The sequence below is a fragment of the Anser anser genome (genome assembly GCF_964211835.1).
Source record: "Anser anser genome assembly, chromosome: 1".
In the NCBI taxonomy this organism is placed as follows: domain Eukaryota; kingdom Metazoa; phylum Chordata; class Aves; order Anseriformes; family Anatidae; genus Anser; species Anser anser.
Genome location: NC_139720.1, coordinates 135,549,856 through 135,572,637, shown reverse-complemented (window position 1 = coordinate 135,572,637; position 22,782 = coordinate 135,549,856). Strand labels below are relative to the sequence as shown.

Below are 22,782 nucleotides of genomic sequence, written 5' to 3'. Positions count from 1 at the left end.
TGATTATTAAAATCATAGAGAAAGGCTACTGGCCTGCCTAGCCTGCTCTGCTGAAGACCAAGCAAACTGAGACTTATCTGCCAGATGAAGTCTGTGCCTTACTGGACTGCTCTTTTTGCTTGATGCCAGGGAAAGCCACTTATGCTGTAATGCTATGAAACAATCCAGATGTTGGTGCAGTTGTCATCCCACTCTTAAAGCCTCCAGGTTTTAATTGTGCAACTTATTGTTCCAATCATACCTGGGCATAAATATAATTTTTGTTTAACCTTCTAGAAATACAGAAATTTTTTTTGCTTACAGTAGTCTGAAAAAAAATGTTAGTGGTTCTTACATTAGTAACTCAGTTTTCATTATTCAGAATTAATTCTTCACCTAAACACCCAGTCTTGCCCTCTCAATTTCGCCACCAGTTTTACTTCTGTTTCTGCAGACTACAGAGTACAGCCCTTCATCTTTTCTGTTCCATCTTTTCTTTCTCCAAACAGTCTTATATCTATGCTGCTCCTACCTCCACCACAAACGTATCTTCCCCTTGGGTTTCGCTCCCCTCTTATGCCTTTCCATTCTTCCTTTCCTTCTTGATAGCTGAATGACCATAGAGTGAAAAAACTACAGAAATGTTCTCAATTCTCTATCCCACTGCTCCTTATTCTCAGGCTGGGTATTACTAGGGTACATAGAGTAAAAATCGGAAAAATTTTCCTTCATTCCCAGGTGTGGATGACTTGAAGGATGTTTGCATTTAAATCAGAATGCAGAAGTCCAGAGCTACTGAATGCTTTCTAGTCTACATCCTTATTCCCAGCCTGAGAAGCTAAAGCTGAGAAGGAGCTCTCCTTGCCTGGTGCAATAATCTTGATCATTTATAAATGAGGAAGCAGAATAATCATGAAAGCAAACAGTAAGAGCAACTTTCCAAACCACTAAGACTTTCCTATTATCTATATTTCCTAAAACTGCAAACAGTTGTGCCCTGAAGTATTTACATGTCATCTATTTAAGTGTGCAGATCATCTAAGTTGTTGATATTAAGTGTCATGGAAAAGAGGTATTAATAAGAAGAGAGAGAACTAAAAGAGAATTAAAGAATACCTGCATTTTCCAAATGTTTCAAAAGCAAATTATATATATAAATATATATATGCATGTATACAAGTGGGAACATAAATTTATGGACATTTGTTGAGAATGTTTTTCTATTTACAGTTTGCAGACTACACTTTGAGTTTATAAAGATTCTGTTTGCACTGCTTCCTTTAAAACAACAACAAAGAAATTATCTGCTTCTCCTTTATAATTATTAAAAGGTAAGTAGCTTTGATCATTTCAGATTATCTTATTGTGATAGGACATTGGGTTATGAAAAGCAGACCTAAAATATTTTGACATCCATATACAGAAGTTATGATATGCCTGGAATGACTTATAATAACTAAATAGGTTTCTTTTTCTTCCAATTAACTAAATACCAGTTTTTTGTTAGAGTATATATAATATATATATGGTCATTGTAGATATTTTGGTTTCTTATTCTATGTTTAATGTGTTCAGAGGAGCTACAGATATCACAGAAAGGTTTAAATGACTGCAGAAAATAATCTCCACAGCAGAAACAATTTGCCATTTGAAGGTCAAACCTTCTTTTTGAAAAAAGATTTTGAGAAAATTAATCTGATTAAAACGTTGTGGTAAATCTTATGTATGCACTTGAGATTCAGACATTCAGAACTAAGCAGTGATCAACTTTAATTACTTCCACTACCCAGTAAGGAAAAGAAAATATTTTCCTCAGATTTGAAGATATCCCTAGTTTGTTTTGTTGTTTCATTTTAAATTATTTTATGCAATTGCATTTTTAGCCCCTGTAATCCTATTTTTTTTCATGGAGACACAGGTTTGACAAAAATAAATTAGGACATTTTGCTTAATTGAGGTTGTCAGAGGTTCTGACTCCTTCATTCACACTTGCATTTTTAATACAGCAATTTTGGCTAAAATAAAATACTTTAGGCTAAAATTACTTTTTCTATCAAATGTCAATGGATTATTATTTTTTTTTTAATTAATGCAATTTCATCAGGAATGTAGAACATGATAAAGAGTTACTAGGTAAACAGCTGTTTTACTTTGATTCTTCAAACTTATGGGTGGTTTTATATCAATTCTTTGTTCTAAAGATTTCACATTCATGGGAAATCTTGAAAGCATGTAAAAGTTTAAGCTAATGATTATTCAGTAGATGAAGGGAGAAATAAAATGGGATTTAAAGTACCATATTTACAAACTTTGAATTTAATCAAATAATCTCTATCTTATTCAAGACAGAGAATCTATTTTTAAAATGTTAATTTTTACTTCTGAAGACAGTAGAAAATATGTATTTAGATAGGCAGCTAGCACATGATGCGAATCACACTCAGCAATAGATGTAAGTTTTGTTTTCTACAAGAATAGAATGTCTTTTATAGTTTTGTCTTTTATAAACATGTAAATGTTGTGGAGGTTTTGTTAAGATTAAAAAAAAAAATGTTGCAAGTTAATTTATGAATAGAAAATACATGTTTTAAATGCTTTTAAACTGAGAAAATCTTAAAATGTAGGCTTTGCAGTAGATTATGAGACACCCTAGGAGTTCTGTCCTGTTGACCTGATCACAGAATTGTAATAGAAGTAAAGGAAGCAGTGTTCTCCGTCCCTTAGAACCCTGCGTTCTTAGTTAAACACCAGGGTTTATAACTAGAATATAATAAAACGATATAAAGCCCAGCTTTGATACTAGAATGCTCACTTTGTCTGAAACAGAGAATAAACCATTATATATAACTATATGTTCCTTTTGCACAGTGTAGTGAAAAATCTGTTGTTTCTGGCTGTAATATTTACTTAGAAGTTATAAACAAGGTGGAATACTGAAGCCTAACAGTGAAATTCATAATTAATCTTCCCAAAATCTCATAATAAAAATTGCCAAAATGAGTGGAATAACACAAGAAATGCATGCTAGTCAGTGACTGGATTTGATAATGCAAAAAGATTATATTAAAATTAGACCTTAAAATAATATATATATATATAAACTCTAAAGTTCTGAAGCTTTTTTATTATTAATATTATAATGTTGCATATAATAATAATAATTAATAATAATAATAATAATAATAATAATAATAATAATAATAATTTTGTTGCATATTTCCATTTAGAACATCGTTGCGTGACTGGCTTTTTAGGTTAGTGTTAGGAACATACAGAGTAATAGAAAGGGGATATGTTTTACCACTAACATATTTAACAAAAGGTTTGGGGTTCAAAAAGTAGGCAACAAGTAAATTCCAGTGCACTGTTGAATCTTTATACCACCAGGAGCAGAATTAGATTTTTTATTAGTTGCGTGCCTGCTATATTTAAAGAAAAAGGAAAAGTAATATCTTTTTGTCAGTGTAATGTGCTGTGCAAAGTCAACAGTCAACCTTTTTTTCATAGGGTTGAGCAGAATTTCAAGACAAGTACGTGTTTTGCAAATGGTTTTAGGACTCAGCAGTTTAGGAGGCACTTTGCAGTTGAAATCAATGGCAGTGTACCACTAGATGAACTTAGACAGCAGGATGAAGTAGCCGTGACATAGTGGGAAATGTCTATCATTTTATGATAGATATTTCCAATGTCTAACATAAAACAACAACCAATATTCCTAAACTGGTGGCCCATTAAATACAAAAATGACAAAGACTGGCGCCAGGGCTGTGGGGAAGTGTCAGAAAATCATTTGTTTTGCATCGAAAACAAAAATTTCAAGATCTCAGGCATTTGCTTAGAAGCATGAGGTGCACTCGTAGATCATATGGCTCAATAGGTATCTTCATGCAAAATGAATCCAACTCATCTGCTCCAAGACTGCTTTTAATAGGATCCAAAGTTTAATTTGTGAGGAAAGTTTGATAAATGGGAATTGGGAGATTTGCTTTCAATATGCTCCTGAAACAAAATACTAATGTAAACACACCTCAACAGTCCAATATTACTTCTTTGTCATATGTACTGTCTTCTGAATTTTTATTCTTAGTATTATGGGCTTCCTGTTTCTTCTCTCTTCCTGCTTTCTGGTGTATACTTTTCTTCTGAACTCCCTGTGAGTTCAGTTGAAGCAGGCTCAGATCACTTCCCAATTTCTCGTCATGTGTCTGTGGTTTACAGCCCCTTTTCTTCTGTAGCTCCTGCCATCCTCCTGACTTGGTTATGTCCATTCTGTATCACTCACTTTTACCCATAACCTCATTTTTCCGTGGATGAATGGTATTCTTTCTCTTTCTCTGAGGAACAACTGTGGACTAGATTCTGCAACAGAATTCTGACAGCTGAGGAGTTATTTTCACTAACTTGGTGAAAATAGACAATCTAAGTTATCTTCTCACCTTCCCCTCAGTTATATCTGTGTGTCAGTCTGAAGAAAAGCTTGTGTACATCTATGGAAAAAAAAAAATATCATTTAAAAAGACGAGTTCCAAAATCCCTGTGAAATTAATTGGTATTTTTCATATCCTGTGGTCATAAGTAATTGAAAGTAAGTTTTATATTCTTACGCTGAAAACTGGCAGCCAGGAAGCAAATAATAACCATGTACATGTATATGTCATAATTATATCTGTATGTAGAGATAGATGCAGAAACATGCGTCAGATATCTAAATATGTAGACTTCTATATAAAATATAATAATAATAATAAATTTAAAAAAAAAAACGAGAAGGAGTGCCAACTAAGGTTCTCTATTTTATAAATCATCGGATTGCCTATTAAAAAAATTGAAATGGCATATCTACCAAAAGCCTTCTTTGTCCAAATAGTGTATCTTATAAAACGAAATAACTTTCATATTTTCATGTTTCAAATTTTACAACACAGAAACTGCTCAGAAATCAATTGCTAAATTTGTGGAAGCATATAATGATCCCAGAAGTAAAAGCAATACAGTTTTGTGTATTTTTCATTACATTTTTTTTTTCACTAAAAAAAAAGAGTTTTTGTAGTTTGCAAATGCAAATCAGTTTGCCTTTTTTTTTTTTTTTTTCCATTTGTGTTATAGGTTTCTAAATTCTTCCTGAGGAAAAAAAATAAAAAATAATAATAATAAAAAAAAATCACAGTCTTAACAAATGTCATGCCCCATCAAGAAGGAGAAAAGTACTATTTCCTACATTCTATTTTCTTAACAGCTGAAAGTATATATATAGAGAGAAGGTAATAATTAGTCAACTACTTCAGACCTAAATCATCTCTTCCTGTGAAGTTAAAAGGGACAGTGTCATCCTCCTTGCTCATAAAAGTAATATTAGGAAAATTTGAAATAATTGGCTTGTAGTGATAAAAATCAGTATGAATTTGACAGTGGTAAAAAGATGTATGCCACTGAGTCTCTCAAACAACTTTACTGTATCCTTCAAACAATCATTGAAATGAAAAAAATGTTTGAATTGTCCTGTGGTTAATTTCTCTATTTTTGAGAAGAGTAGAGATGGCAATAAAATTCTACAAGTTTCAGTGTTCAAACCTCTATACTGTGCAAGAAGGCGTCAAAAACGTGTAATTACAGGAGACAAATCAAGATATGACCAGATCTTGAGTTCAAAGCAGAAGAGTATGTATGGTCAGTTTAGTATAAAAGCACAAACTGGAATTTTTCATGTTTACCAACTCCTTCAGGATTACTTGCAGGCTCCATATTCTTAAGTGTGATATTCCAGATCCATAAAAATTTATGGAAATTGCTGAATTACTTTAAAATGCAGTGATCTTATTAATATAAATGGTCTGTGTTTTCTGTTTAGTGGTTGGTGTTATTTCTCACACGGTGCTTATTGAAAATAGTTTTACATTTATTTTTCATCTTCTAGTAAACTGCTGAATGCCAAGGAAGTTGTTTGTAAACCAGCTCTGCCAGTGCAGTCATTCAGATATTATTACCACCCCAAAGAGGGCTTTTTTTTTTCTGTTTTCAGCCTGTGTTAGTCCCTAGATAGATGGCAGCCATCTAGAGGAACAAACTGTCCTCCACAGCAAAAGCCTTTACACACATGATCTAGATGGTGTGTTGGTAGCAGAAGCTGAAGAAGACCAGGTTCCTAAAAGAGGTTCCAGCTGCTCAAAGTTCCAGAAATTAGCATGTTTGGTTTTCTTTATCTGTCTGTTGCAGGTCTGAGAGCTGCTGGCAGTTATTCCATGTGTTCTTAGCAAATATTACTTCATATCCCACAGACTCAGCGAGAAAAGGTAACTAACTTTATACTTACTGTGTATTGAAGCAATAATTTAGAGAGCTGTTGCACATGAAACAACATATTTTAGCTATATGCATGTTCACTTGGTCAGTTATCACAGTGCCCCCATCAGACCTCTCCGATTTTAAGTGTCTGATTTGGAAATGTAATGACATATCTGCAGTTAGATAAGATTCCAGCAACCCTGATTAATGCTGCTCTCACACATTCTGGAGCTCTAAGTTTTGATAATGAAATTTTTAATTTGATTCATTTGAATCAAACTATTACTGACTTTCTGCTAAATTAATGGTGCAAAATCTACAGTCTAGGGAAAGTACAAAATTTTGTCAATAGCTTATTGTAACAGAGAAGAGATAGCCATTAAAGTCTCACAAACCAATCCCATGAGTTACTGTTGTCCAGCAGCTCTCTCACTGGTCAATCCTTGAGTGCCTCCATAGGCTTTTCTTGCATTTGGCAGCTCTTCTACAAACAGAGTGAGGAGCTTGGCTGGTTCTCTCTGTGTCCTGGGAAAAACTGGTAGCACATTGTTCCTCTATCCCTACTTCTTCCTCATTGTCCTTTGCTGAGAGAAGAAAAAAATTGCTGGTAAACAGCAACCAGTTACTATTCTTTGTTTCTTGATCCCAGTTTCAGCTTAGAGGGACCTCTAATAAATACAAACACCATTTTTTGATGGTGAAAGGGCAAATGGTTACTGGAACACAGCCTGTTCCAGGGACCTTCCTCAACATAAGGAAAGTGAGAAGAAAAGTAGATTTGGAGCATAATCCTCCTCTGTTAGCCCCTACATAGAGGATGGCTCTCCAGACAGGACCCGTACCTTGCTTCTTTCATTATTACCTCTTTATTGAGTCTGGTACATTGCCTTGCTTGGAATAAAGTGATTTGAAAGTTTATTTTGTCATTTCCTGACACAACTGCACATACCGCTTTGCTGTATTATCTACCATTGCAACACTATTGCCTGGCAAATGTAGGGCATATTGGGATCTAATTTTTATACTTCTCAATAACGAGATGAGCACTATAGATTATGTTTAATGTATCTAAACCCATATGGTATAGCATTATGATACAATGTCTCTGTCAAAATCCCATTATAATCTCATCTGTACTGATTTCATTTGACTAGTCCCTGTGAAAATGTATCCTTTGAGTGAGTATTTTTTTTCTGTTGACCTTCCACATAGAAATCCATCACACTAAGATCATATCTTACCATATTATATCATATTGTATTTCTGCCTGACACATTCATTTAGAAACAATGTTCATTTGATTCCTATTTATTTTAAACTGTTCTTCCTGCAATTTCTTTGCTACTGCTTATAGGCAGTCTTTAAAGCACAAACTCTATTAAAAATGTTTTTGTAATATCATCTTCTTTTCCTAAAATATACAAATTCCACTTTAGCTTCTGAAGTTCGATATCCAGTAACTGAAGTGTACTAAACAGTCATGCAACTTCTCTCTATCAAATTGCATGTTGTTGCCTTTACAAAATAACCACTAATGCAGGATATGAGAGTGTGGTCCTCTGTATTTGCAGTTTCTATGAGTTTTACCTTAAGGTCTTGTTTAATTTGATGCAATGTAATGACATTGTAAATCATGTTAATGATAACTATATTTATTTCCACAGATCTGTGAAACAAGTCTCTTCACCAAGTGGGAGCCAGTACCCACTTACACCATGAATTCTTGTCATACAAGGCTATCTGTGCCTGACACCTATTAGTTTGCTCTGATGGGAGATATTTTATAAAAGATTTAAGAAATATAAATGTTTTAGAAAGATTTTTTATGTTCTGATGATGCAGCTTAATTTAAGAAATCTTGCTGGGCGAGAGGATGACAGACTAATTTAACTAATCCTTGATTCAAGATCAATATAGGAAAAAAACAATGCTGACAATGAATAATAGCAATGATCTAAACAGCAGAGTAACAGGACGACCTGGCTTCAAGCTGACGTTTCCCACTAAGAAATACATACACCATGTCAAACCACAACTCTTGGGCTGACATAAAGTACAGACATCCATACAGATTGAGGCATTTCAAGGATTATATATATTGTTATGCAAATATTCCTTTACTGGAACATTTTGGACACCTAAAACAGAGCAAGGAAAATGACAAATGAAAAAATACTCTCTTAATCATACAGCACAGAACGGAACAAATCTGGTGACAAACATAACTGATGTGACAGCAAAAAACATCATGGAAACATATCTGTACCTCTGAGGGAAGTATCTGATGAATTCATGATAAAAGATATGGGATGACATGAAACTTTAGTTAGATAGAACAAAAAGTGTTACATCATACATCACAAGCTGAGGGAAGAAAAAGTGGTCTCTGGAAAAGATTATTACTTTTTTTTTTTATTACTTTTTTTTTTTTTAAATAAAGCATAAATAAAGTTCACAATATTTTTTTGTGCCATGTTTTGCTGTTGGAGAGAAACATAACTCTGCTCTCTAGTCTAAGCCTGTATATGCCTGTTCTGACTCTAGCCTTTTTAATTAAACCTGGAATTTGGGGAATGGGACTACTCTGAAGTGTTTGGATAAACTATAGTCCCTGAAAAGAGGTAGTAGAGGAAGAACTTTTTATGCTTTCAGTATTTGAGAGCCACATGTAGTAGGGAAAAGAAAAAGATAACATTAGTTTAATTTCCCATTTACATAAGTGGATATTTCAGAAATGACTAGAACTGGCTGGTAAGGTGTTGTTGTTTTTATGGGAAAGGGGCAGAAAAGGAAATTGGGAATATGTAGATGTTATAAACATTTGTCAACCTTCAATTTAAATAAACAAATAAATAAATAAATAAATAGATTGAATGTACCTGCTGTATTAAAAGCTTATTTTACATTTCAGTTGTTGCAATACTAATGCATGTTCTCCTTAATTACCACTTTATCTCAGGGAAGTGTCAGGTCATTTGGCTTACAACAAAATTCTTTATCTGATTTGATTTTATGACTGTTTTGTATCCATGTAATCTCTGAGTGGCTTGGGCTTCTTTACCACAGAAAAATTTGGATAAACTAGTTTGTGTAGGCCATAAAAGACTATAAAAGCATAACTTCCTTAAAAAACACAACTATTAGAAGACAGAGTGAGAGCCTTGGTGGCCACAGCTGAACACCAAACAAAATGGTTTGAATCAAAACTGCATCCCAAAGTGAAATGTTGTTTATTATTCTACAGCTCAAGCAAGATATTTAGACATTTCCAAAACCCTTCCTTTTCATTTGCATTCATAAAAGGTCAATACCTTACTTGTCAGTCTAATGTGAGATGCTGAGAAATATTTTAAAATATTATGATATTAAATACATAATATCATAATTTCTAGTGGGATGAAAATCCCAGGTTTTACCAGCTGCTAATGGCTTCTGGAGAGATTCAGGTTGATGAGGTTTGTGATGTCAAACAGCTGTAGATGAAAATACGAGAAACAGTTGACAATAATTAAATAATACAGATGCAAAACTACAAATCTGAAACAAGCACATAATTGTCATGGTATTCTTTTGTATGATTTTTTATGTGATATTAAATACCATTAAATTGTCATACTTTTAAGTGTAAATAGGAACATACTAATCTGCAGATTTATATTTCAGACAGTAAAGAAAGAAAACAACACAATATTTAGTTAGCGTGAAGATACTTCTGAAGCTTTTTTTTTTTTAATGTGAAATTCATTAACTGAAAAGAAAAAAAAAAAAAAGGTTATTTATTGAGTTCACCCAGCAATTTAAGGTGAACAATTCACAGAAATGACACAATTATAGCCTCTTTTCTTGTGTATGAATTATCTCAAAACAAGCTGTGAAATTTCAGAGATTACTTGTAATTAAACATATTTGCTGAACAATTCTAAATCTGCAGTTTATTTGCAAAAGCTTTATATACAAATTGAATATTCAAAATTCAAGCTGCTTGATTAGGTCAGTAGGCACATAATATGTTTCTATCTCAGAAGCTTGATTTTTCATATCAAAAATCTGGTATGAATCATTCAGAATTTGCTTTTTGCAAATACTCTTCAATAATATACTCAAAATTCATCAAACCTTATTGTTAGTACCTCTATTCAACAGAATAATTACAGAAAGCAAACAATATCCAGCAAACGTTGCTAAAATATCTATGTACCTTTCCAGTGAAGAGAAACCTGTCTGATAAAAGGAATTTAACAGCATAAAAGAAAAAAATATATTTGCTTACTCAACTTTAAAAAGAAAAATGATATTGGCATACCTGCAATATATGTAAATCCTCTAAATATATACGAGTAGCTTATATTGCTACTCCTACATATTTTTTCTTAAAAAAAAATAAAATAAAGTAATTTATCTGAATTTTAAATACTAAATTAAAGTATATTTCCTTGAGGAGGCTAAAAGCATTAATTTTTCTGAATTATTTTAAACTTTAGTTTGGAAGGTAACATTTTTCAGCTGCTAAGCTATACACCACTATGGGAAGCTGCTTACCTAAGCTTTTTTTCAGTGCTATAGAAAATACTAAAAGAACAATTAAACTATTACTTCAGTGGGAGTTGCAGTGCATACAGGTAATAACTATATGGAGCTTATTCTCTTATATCGTCATAGTCAGAGTTTCTTTCTTTTTACTGGTAGGCTTATAGAACTACAAAAGACATGAAAACTCAAAGCTAACTTAAAAGTGCAACCTCTGTTATTTTAATATTTCTGTACTGTGTATCAAGACATCATTTACATTAGATAATGAAGAGGAGATGTGGCGGAAAACATACCTCCGAAAGACTTTCTACAAAAAAAAAAAAAAAAAAAAGATGAACAAGTAGTTCTTTGCACAAAGCATTAGAAAATACTGTGATATTTTATTATTAAAAATGCTGCTGAAAAGTTTATACATATGTGTCCAGCCATATATATCTTCTATCATTACTTAAGGCAAAAAACAAAAAATCGCAAAACAATAACAGAAGAAACCATTAAACCCTGCGTGCCTCTTAAGGTCAAGAATATAAGCCTGGGAAAGTATTTTTGTTTTTCTTTTACAGTTTGTAAAGTATATTTTGTTATCATTATTATAGAATTCTATGAAGACCCTATAAATCTGTTCCCTCTATAAATCATACATCATTCCAGATGTATTAAATTATTAAATCAACTTGATTATAATTACTTTTAAAAGCTAAAATCATTCACTTACAGGAACTTTTTTTTTTTTTTAACCCAAATGTCACAAGCCTGACACAGTACTGTACATATTGCTAGCAGAAGACAATTGGAAGTACTAAACAAATACTGTAATTCACATTACAAACATACCCAACTGATTATGATGCCAAGCATCATTACCATTTTTCTTTTCATTTTTCTTTTTTTTTCTTTTTTTTTCTTTTTTTTTCACTTTTTTTTTTTTTTTCTTAAGAGTTACGAGCTGCTGCATCTCAGCTGAGGCATTACATAGGTGGTGGAAATGGCCTGGTATACAGACAGCATTAATCAACATTATGTGATGGATCAGTGAAAAAGATGGTTTTCCATTTGCTACTACTTGTACTTTGGGCTTGTTGCTTCACCACATTCCAACCTACGTATCCAGGTCAGGTGTATGGTGCATTTATTACATATAAGGGATTATACAATCCACATGTTGTGTTTTTATAGTGTCATTAACTTTCTTTTTATTTCTTTCTTTTTATTTCTTTCCTTCAGAATGTTTTACTGCCTGCTACGACAAGGAGTCATTCAGATGAATAGGCCTCGGTCTTCAACTTTTTTTGTTGAAGTGACTATTCCAAGATGTCTTATTAGGAAAAAAAAAAAAGTATAGAAAACAAAAAGAGGTACAAGGCATCCTGTGTTAGATTCTTATGGGACATATGGTATTGATGCAGCTTAGTCATGAATTTATAATACAAAATACATCTGGGATAATCATGTTCAAGTGCAGACCAATTTTGTTCAAATATCTTTGGTTACAATCTCTTGATGCAGTAACGTTCTAAAATACAAAGTGATCTTCATCTGTGAGAACTTATTTTTAGCTTTTCACATTCAAATCAGTTGTTTGAATCAAACTCCTAAATTTCTTGTTTGGTAGCTCTGCTTGGATCTTAGTTTTCCAGTGAAGGAAGGGAAAAAGGGAAAAATCAGCTAAGAATTTTGCCTTTCCTGTCTGATATTATCTGGAATTTTTGGTTACATTCAGTTGCAAGACATCTGATGAATTCTCTGCTTCTGTCTCCATCATATTCACCAACTATGTGATTGCTGTGTAACAAAGCAGCAAAGTATTTTCTGATAGGTATGTACTCCTCTCAAGGACAAAGCCAGGCAGAGAAGTTCTCTAAACCATGATAATTTCTGAACTCTTTCTGAAAACTTTAAAAAACAGCTATCCATCCAAGTCACCATTTCCCCACTTTCATTTTGTTGTTGTTGTTGTTGTTTTGTTTGTTTGTTTGTTTGTTTAGTAAAGCTGAGAAGGTGCTCTCTCAGCTGAGACCCTTCTGCAACTGCTGGTGAATATAGAATTAGTTTTCCTCAGAAAAAGTTGACCAAAACATAAGCTTTCTTAGATATTGTCAGGGCACAAAACTCTTCCTAATGTACCACAATAACCGAGAACTACAAACTGGACTCTTTGTATATACATTATTGGATGTCTCTTGGTTCAGTTCAACAAGCTTATTATAGTAATGTGGTTTTTTTTTTTCATATCTTTTTTTCCATTTTCTGATCCATTGCTGTGTTGCAATTTAATAAAGGCTAACACAAAATTAAATTATATATATATATATAAAATGTTTCAGAAAAAAAGCAAAAATCTCCTATGAATATTTTAACATGCACTAGTGTAACCTGTAGGAGAAAATATGCAGGTCACACAGACAACTGTATCCTCTGCATGACACCATGGCCTCATATAAATGAAACATGTTAGAAAAACAGCATGATTTTAGTTTACTACTAGTAATTAAGAAGTAAATCCTCCTTTGGCCTGGAGGAAACAGAGGTGATATGACTAATGTATATACACATAGGTCACAACTGAATGCACAATCTTTCTAAAAGCTCTTTTCAAACTGAAGACATCGATAAAAGCTTCTTTTTTGTTGTTTTTAAACTCACAGCTATGTACATTTTTACAAAGTTTCTTTAAATATAGTTCAGGCTGGCAAGTCATCTCTTTGCACAGAACTATACGTATTTTACTGCATAGTCAGTCCTCCTCTTTTTTTTTTTTAATTTTTGTTTTTAAGAATAAAATTCTATTTATTTCCCCCATCTGGATTACAGTTTCATATGCTGGGAAAAAGCCCATGGTGATGTCTTTGTTTTAACAAGGGCCATTCATGGTATGGCACATAAAGATTTTTTTATTATTATTTTATTTATTAAAAAAAAAAAAAAGAACAAACACCTGTACAGTCACTGGCTCTGTGTTCCAGAAGACTCTGCTTGTTACACTCAAAACACCATTTTAAGTGATTTCTTCTGGACTCAACTTTCAATTAAAGGGGTTGAGATCTTAAAGCAGTATCGTAACAGCAATGTACACTTTTCACATTTCACAGGGTTTGTACTTGATCTTTAATATCAGAGAGTTTCTGTGGGAAGGATCAGTAAGAAAATAATGACTGTCCTTCTCTTTTACTCTTGTTTTTTTTTTTTTTTTACTTTATATTTGGACAAGTTGTTCAATGGATGGTATTATAACTTTTTCTTCTTCCATTTATTTATTTTCTTTCTTCCAGGTGGCTTGTGAGGGTATAGTGGAAGGGCTGAGCTATACCCTAGTGGTCGAATGTCCATGGGGCAAATTCGTACTGTTTTGTCCTCCACTGAACGTGTTGAAAGTATGCAAAGGCTGCATTCCTGTTAATGTATTTGGGATCATGGTTATGGTGTTGGGAGTCATGAGTGGGATGTCATCTGGGGACCTTCTCAAAGTGAGTGTGTAATCAGGTGGGCAGGTTAATCTCAGCGTGTCATGGGCCTGCAGTGATTCACACTCATGGTCATGTTCCAGCTGTTTCATCTGCAAGGACATGATCTCTTCATTTTGTATGTGCGCAATATCATTGGTTGTGTTCCTCTGGGGACTAGGGCGCCTGTGAGTCTCGTGACGCCGCTTGTCCTTCTTGTAATATAATGCAGCAAAAGCTAAAATATTGAGGAACAGCAAGGACGCCCCCACAGCAATGGTGACACTCAACTCTGTGGAGTAATCTCGCTTGTTTTCTATCAGAACTGTTGTATCCTCAGGAGCTGTTTTATGGGTGTCTTTGGAATGTTTGGGGTTGTTGGCAGGTGTCATTGCTGGGCGTTTGGTAGCTGGCCACAATTTACCAGGAGAACGTCGGGTAACATAAGGAAATGATGTCATGTCAGGAGGGGGGACTTTAGTTGTTGTGGAAACATATTGAAATATTTCATTCAGGTTGTGAAGGTGTGGAACAAGCTCCAACCAAAAAGCAACTTTTGTTGCTCGGTAGTGATCACGAACTCGGGGTTTCAGGCCAATATGGAGATAAAGCTGATCTTTAGGATTGTATTTGGACCAGGCTACTTCTTCAAAGCGGTTGGGTTTTGTGTGGATGAACTTTGTGTCTTGTGGAACAGGCTGGTTTGGATCTCTACAAAAATAAAAACAAGCAATATTACAGTTATTTAAAAATAGCAACAACAACAACAATAAAAACCTCTGTCTTTTAATTAATCCTATGCTTATATCCTTATATCCTTATATCCTATACTTAACCTAAAAACAGAAGAAATACTTCCCCAAATTTACAACAGATGCTAATATATAAACAAAAGAAACAAATATATTTACTATACAGACACTGTAATATTTCTTTACATAAAAACAGAAAAAGGGATGTGTTCAGCTCCCAAAAGCTCATCTGGAGTTCTGTGAGTCAGTCTCATACTCCAAAGCAGTCTTAGAGAGGTACTAATTATCTTCCCCCATAGTTAGTAAAGGTGTAGTTTCAAGTCTTCTCAAGATTTGACATTAAGGTACCACTACTTCCACTGCTGCAAGCAATAAATATAAGCATCTAATCTCTGTAGCAATGTTGGAAATCCATGTGACCATGAGAATTTATACCAGCTGTATATGACCTTAAAAACTTCAAAATGTGAAGTAGTAAGGCTAATACGTGTAAAGGGGTACAATTTGTCTTTCTGTTCCTTTACTGAGCTGTTAATACCCCTTTGTTCAGAGACCTACTCTTGGAAAAAGCCTTTGAACTATTTTTATGTCACAAATCATTCCATCATTTGCATTAAGAGATAACTGCCTTGTGCTCAGTACTACTAAATATCTATACTTAATGGACTTAGAACAGTGAGTCTTAATTCTATCCCAGCTTCTAGGGATGAACTTATGTTACCTGTCAACAAGTTTTATAGTAGTTAAGTAGCAGTAGAGATAAGAGTAGCACGGTACAGTAGCACAGAGATAATTTTAAAATTGTTAATCCAAATATTTAATTGAAATAACGCTTTTCCTATTTTTTTTTTCATTTCAAAACATTTTATAATAACAGCAAACATATGGACTCAAAGGCATTTAAATACGGTTGGTGTACATGTATGTTCATAATTTTGTTAAACACGATAAATATGACTTTGTCTGGGCATGGACAAATACAGGATTTAAAACAACAATCATAGTGTAATATTTTGTTCTGCATGAGTTTGAATCTTCTATAGTAGTAAAGCATATTTTCTGGGACTTTGTGATAAATTATACTGAGAGTATAGGATTCACTTTATGTGCATTACTCTGAGAACCGTCCATTCTCCTTTCCATTCCCATATGCATTATTTTATTTTGTGTGAAAATGATTTTAATATTTTCCTTTTCTTCCAATATACTGTCATATATGTCCTGGGAATACCAAGGCTCACTGCTACTGATTTTAAAGCCTTTTTTTTTTTTTTTTTCCTTTTCAGTTTTCAAAAGCTCTTGAGCATGATTGCCTAGTTTAATGTTCCTTTGTTACTCATTAACTACTAGCTATTCCTTAACTATTCTTCGAATAACATGCTAATTGGGTTTAATAATCTTATGATTCCTGCATTCACCTCTTTACTTGAAAGAATTAATCTTTTTTTTTTTTTGAAATTTTTTTTTTCTATAAAATTTTAGTACTTTGTTTTACTTATGTTTGTGGGATTTTTTTCCCCCCATATTACCGTGTATCAAATCTTTCCCATCTCAATAACATATAAATTAAGAATTCTAGAACTGTGGCTGTTTTTTAATTATTTTACATTATTTGATGATATTTTACAGAGTAAAAATTAGACAAATCCTGTAAATTCTGAAAAAAATAGAAGTTAGTTTCTTAGTAATTGTTCATCCTGGCCGAAACTAGAAGATTAATATCCATTTTCAAGCAGTGAGGGAGTAGATTTTAATATGGTGTTAGTTTGAGGAATTGTATCATGCATTCAAGAGGGAAAGAAATGTATTTCTTCTGTTCTTAAAGAGCAGACTGAAGGATTTGGCAAATGTAGAAAGGAAAATATTTTTCCAGTACAATATATCTACCTTCAGGCTCAACGCATACATTTTAAAACAAACAAAAAATCAACAAGTTTATTAAAATGCAAAACTTTTTTTTTTTTTTTCCAGAAACTCAAAATCCCAGAAGAGCTACAGCACAAAACCCCCCTTGTGTTCTCCCCACTTGCTGTTCTGATTCACAGCACAAAAGACTCTAGGAAGGATCCTATAAAAGACATAAGCTAGCTCACACAAATGAGTTATACTTCATACACTGTAGTAGGAGATGAAGAAGCTGAGCAGTCCAGCTGACTGGACTAATCCTTTTCCCCTTCTCCTTCCCCAGGTGGAGGTGAAAGAGGGGATGGAGGAATCCTGGCCCTGTTGAAGGTAATGGAAAGTTTACCTGTGTTTAAATTTAAAGTACCAAAGTGTTTAGATTATATTTTAATGGACCTATAAACATGACAGGAGATGATGATTTTAGCAAATAAAAGTTTTTGAAATTGACATTCTCTTTTCCTACAGCCTACAAAACATGTAAATAAACACCTCCACTTCTTTCCCTCTCTTCTATTCAGCATCTCTATGTCTTCTTTTTAACTGTATCTATTAGGAATAGCAAATTCTACTGCATCCTTCTTCAGACATGAGAGAGAAGCCTCCTTCAAACACAAGAGAGAAATTTACAGATATGTGAGGATAATGCTGTATTTCAGTATTTTTTTACATGGCTGTACATGGCTATAAAGTCCATTGAAACAAGGCACAGAAAAAAAGAAAGGTTAAAAAATAAAAAAATAAAAGAGGGTCAGCTAGTCCTAAAGACAGGTCATTGTTTTTCTTAGGGTATCAGAATTGTACTTTTGGCATCAAGTCTAGAGTGATCACTTAATAACTGAACCGATGGTCTAAATACTGTCACTGATTTTGGAGAATGTGTAGATTTTTTTTTTTTTTCCAAAAGAAAATTAAATGACTAAATGCAGTCCTAGACAAAGAATCTACTAATGAATGGATCTTTTACAGACCTATGCTAATTTACCAAAATTATACATTATAAGAAGGTTTTTACTTTCCTTGGCCCTTCTATGCTCACTGGTGATAAAATCATAAGGTTACAACTTATGACACATTAAGTCTTTTCCTTGTGATGTTGGAAAGTTTATCTTCTTATAAATATTTTTCCAGTGTCCTACTATAAATACTTTTCCAGTATTATAAACATAAAATATAGATGTAATCATTTCTACTAAACAGTTATGTGTTTCACAAAACATTTGATCCGCTACTTTAATTACAGATTTCCTTTTTCACTCTTTTTTTTTTTTTTCCAGCTTATAACATCACTGGAGTTTATGGATATTCTTGAGGTTTAAATTCAAGAAGGCACAGAAAAAAGACTGCTGAAATATCCTCCTTTAAAAATCCATTCTAATCATTATGATAGAAATATAATCTGACCAATATGTTTTCAGTTCTGAACTTCTTCAGTTAATGGATCTCATAATGGATAATGGTTCCCAATCCCACTAGCTGACAGTGTTTTATTTATTTAATTTAATTTAATTTAATTTTACTTTTTTATTTTATTTTATTTTATTTTATTTATCCTATTGCTAGAACAAAATTGATGGTTATTTCTCATTTTTTTCTCTGATTATTTATTTCCATAATTTACAGGATCCAGTTTAAACACATTCTCTATCAAAAAATGCCCCCATTATTAAATGCTTGTGCAATATATATTGTGGTCTTTCTTGTCCTGTCTAAAGTATTTTTATTAACATGCAGAATCATCTGATTTCACTTATCATTTTCTTTCCCCCACTTTCAATCTACACTGCTTTTGCTCAATTTAACATGTTGCTGTTTATTTTCATTTAATTCACACCTCATGGGCTACAAATGTACATTCAAAGCATTGATTTTTTCTCAAGCTTAAATGAGTCTACAATGAATGCTGACTGAAGAGTAACACACATTCCTATTCACAAGGTGAATTATTTGATGACCTATAGGACAAATGAGGGAACTGAGTATTTCATACCTGGTGATATTGGCGCTGGAAAAATGTCAAGAAAAGTTAGGAAATTTTCTTTTATTCAAAGTTCCACATGGCATGTTAAAAGGCCATTCATCTTTATGTGCTTTTGCAAAGCATTAGCTATTAGTCAGCATAATGGAACTGTTACATTAATACATTTAAAGTGTTTCATTTTTTTTGGTATCATTCTCTGACTTCATCAGAGAGTAAAATGTCTCAATAGTTACACACTGAGCCTGTCTCTAAGACACTGAAAGGCCCATTGATAATTTAATTTCTTTATTTTCTTTTTACTACATATTAAACAAATAAACAAACAAACAAAACAAAACAAAAAACACGACCACCACCAACAAAAAAAAAATAACAAACTCTGTAGACCTTCTTCATGCTTACACCGATTTTTCAAGTTGTCACAATAATAATAGTGACGTAGGTACTCCTGCCTGAAGCACTGGTATGAAAGGTACACAAGCATGGCTTTTTTTTTTTTTTTTTTTCTCTTATCTCCTTTCCTCACTTATCACCAAGTCCCAAGGTGCATGCTCTCAGTCAGCTATTGTAAATATTGTAGAAAGCATACTGTAAGTACTCGGTTTCATTTGACCAACAGACTTAGTCTTGGAAATGTTTATTTCTTCAGACAAAAACATCAAAAGAAATGCAAATCATAAAACAGTTCAGAGACAGAATTTGTTTGAAAACACATTTTAATCATTGTAAATTTAATTAGGTCTTCCTTTAGAAAGCTGAACTGAATGTAAAATTTAGATATCTTTATTAACTCAGATGATAAGGAATCAACAGCAGTAAAATAACTCAGGAGTATTCTTCCAATTTAAAAAGGAACCAAAGATGCGTCTTTCCAACCTATATCTTTCCCATCTCCAACCCAGGCAGAGCTGGATGAATGAGGGCAAAAATAGAGTATTTTAACTACGCAAAAGAGGGTAATTTTTAGAAACCCAATAGATGCCTTTGAGAGCATGTTTTCATATCTACTGTATGAATCTTCAAATCCTTCTTCACAAGCATGTAGCTGGCAGACTATCTGTTAAGGGCTAGCACACAACCCCTCACATTGTTCACTCTCCCTATGTTGATATATCTGTGAAAGATGTAACATGGTCCTAACATTTGAATATATAAACATTTGAATATTTGCTGAACATTTGAGCATATAAAATTTCCATTACAGTAGGATAGTACTACTGCCAGCAGACTAAAGCTTTAAATGTACCTCTTAATGAAGCTCTCACATATAATTTTCCACATAGTGGAATGAAAAGCCATATATTCATGTCATTTTTATATCCCAAATGTAGTTTCTCATGCTTACTTTGTAACGAATTATTTCCCTATTTCTAAGCCATGCTAGAAACAATATTTTAAAAGGCTAAGAGGACTGTGAATGTAAAAAACAAACAAACAAAATAATAATAAAATAATAGCAAGGTAAAAAATGGAGGATTAGCAAAAACATCTTCTAAGTATTCATTTTAAGCATAACTCATTTGCCATTAAACAATCATTTTAATTGTCACCACTTATTTGCTGGTAACTGTCTTCAAAGTAAAACACATTTAAGCACTGTGTTTTGTGCTGTGCCTTTAACACCTAGTGATTTTACAGGATTGACCTGCCCTCCAAACCTAGCTTTGGCAGTTCATTAAACAACAGTGACAACGGGTCAGTTAAAAGCCATCAAAATGATGCACTACCTGAGCTATAATTATACAATAAGTACCTGGATGTTGTCTCTGTGGGACAGTCATTGAGACTCAAAGAATCTCAGAGACGTTAAAATAAAATAAATTAAAAAAAAATGACAGTTTTACTGTTTAAGGTCCACCTACAGGGAAACATCAAATGGCAAAATCTGTCACTTAACAGATTTTTCATATTTTTTGCCATGGGTACAAACAGAAATAATGCCCAGTTCATGATAAGGGAAATTATTAATTTAAAATTATTAATTTAATAAATGGTGGGAAAAAAAAAAAAAGCGAAAAAAAAAAAAAACAAACTCACCAACCCTTTACTTTTTGAGAGTTGTAGGACCTCAAAGTACACCACATAGATTTCAGATTGCATGTGGCGGTGTAGATAGAAGAATGGTTTCTCCATATATGCTCTCGATATATGGACAGCAGCCCCGCATAGAAGGATCTGGGCGTTGTGGTTAATAGCAAACTGAATATAAGCCAGCAGTGTGCCCTAGCAGCCAGGAGGGCCAGCCGTATCCTGGGGTGCATCAAGCATGGCATTGCTAGTCGGCTGAGAGAAGTGATTGTCCTGCTCTACTCTAAGCTGGTGCGGCCTCACCTCAAATACTGAGTGCACTTCTGGGCACCAGAGTACAGAAGGGATGTGAAACTCTTGGAGAGTGTCCAGAGAAGGGCTACAAAGATGGTCAAGGGCCCAGAGGGGAACATGTACGAGGAGCGGCTGAGGTCACTTTGGCCTGTTCAGCCTGGAAAAGAGAAGGCTGAGGGGAGACGTCATTGTGGTCTACAGCTTCCTCATGAGGGGGAGTGGAGGGGCAGGCGCCGATCCATATTCTCTTTAGTGGCCAATGATATGACCCGAGGGAATGGTGTCAAACTGCAACAGGGGAGGTTCAGGCTAAACATTAGGATCTGGAGCACAAGTCTTATGAGGAGCGGCTGAGGGAGCTGGGGTTGTTTAGTCTGGAGAAGAGGAGGCTCAGGGGTGACCTCTTTGCACTCTACAACTTCCTGAAGGGAGGCTGTGATGAGGAGGAGGTCCACCTCTTCTCCCAGACAACTAATGATAGAACTCGAGGAAATGGCCACAGGTTGTGCCTGGGAAGATTTAGATTAGATATCAGGAAAAACGTTTTCTCTCAAAGAGTGGTCAGGCACTGGAACGGCCTGCTCAGGGAGGTGGTGAACTCACCATCCCTCGTGGTGTTCAAGAAGCACCTGGACAAGGTGCTACGAGATATGATTTAGTAGCTTAGTGGGTATTATTGGTGATAGGAAGACAGTTGGACTAGATGATCTCGTAGGTCCTTTCCAACCTTGTGTTTCTATGATTCTGTGATTCTGTGACTCCTCCGTCATGTAGTAGGGAGGTTTCCCAGAAAGGCGGTGTATGGGGGGGACTTGGGCAGGCAGCTTCTGTCGATGATGGGCTCCCGAGCGGCCCAGGGGGTGGTAGGCAGGATGGAGCGGTTGATTGGGGGGGGGTGTGGGGGTGTGGGGGGTGCAGTACAAGTTGTCATCATTGCTGTGCCTGGTGGTGGAAACATCCACCTCCAGGTCGTCGGTCTCATCAGGCTAGATATCAGGAAGAGGTTCTTCACCGAGAGGGTTGTCTTGCACTGGAACAGGCTCCCCAGGATGTAGTCACAACACCAAGCCTGTCGGAGTTTAAGAAGCATTTGGACTGTGCTCTTAGTCATATGGTCTGAATTTTTGGGTAGGCCTGTGTGGTGCTGGGAGTTGGACAAGATGATCCTTATAAGGCTCTTCCAACTTGGGATATTCTATGTTTCTATGCTTGTATGATATATGCGCCCTGTTACTTTTGTTTTGAGGTGCTACAAGCTTCCCTTTACCATTGGAGGTACCAGTGGTTACAGAGAAAATACAATCTTAAAATATTATTTCCCTACAAGTATTCTCCTGTATTATCCAGAATAATTAATATTATATTAAATATTGATAATAATTATATTGTTCATATAAAACAAGCGGGAAAAAAAAAAAAAGTATCTTGAGTTGGTCTTTCCCCTTACCTGGGAAAAATTAATTTTTACATCTAGAGGTCATTTAAAATAATGTATCTTTCTGTCTACAACATGGCAAGTTTGTAACGCTACATTTCTGTCTCATCAACTATAGGGAGGCTTCAGAAATGATTCATGGCTATCCTGAAGTACCTG

At 34.2% G+C, this 22,782-nt stretch overlaps 1 protein-coding gene and 1 long non-coding RNA gene across 17 annotated transcripts in view; one reads left to right on the top strand and one right to left on the bottom strand.

The window, feature by feature from the left end:
* Positions 1 to 9,951: 9,951 nt before the first annotated feature.
* NLGN4X (neuroligin 4 X-linked) overlaps positions 9,952 to 22,782 on the bottom strand; it is a 203,171-nt gene continuing 190,340 nt past the window's right edge. For all 16 annotated transcript variants that reach the window (XM_083819347.1, XM_083819348.1, XM_083819353.1 and 13 more), the window contains one exon: positions 9,952 to 14,942. In XM_083819347.1, coding sequence (XP_083675473.1) covers positions 14,093 to 14,942 — 850 coding nt within the window. In that variant the 3' untranslated portion in view covers positions 9,952 to 14,092. The remainder of the gene's footprint in view (positions 14,943 to 22,782) is intronic.
* On the top strand, positions 12,013 to 21,823 carry LOC310891023. The gene is made up of 3 exons (XR_014577393.1): positions 12,013 to 12,146; positions 17,172 to 17,215; positions 18,163 to 21,823. It is a non-coding gene; the product is annotated as an uncharacterized lncRNA (long non-coding RNA).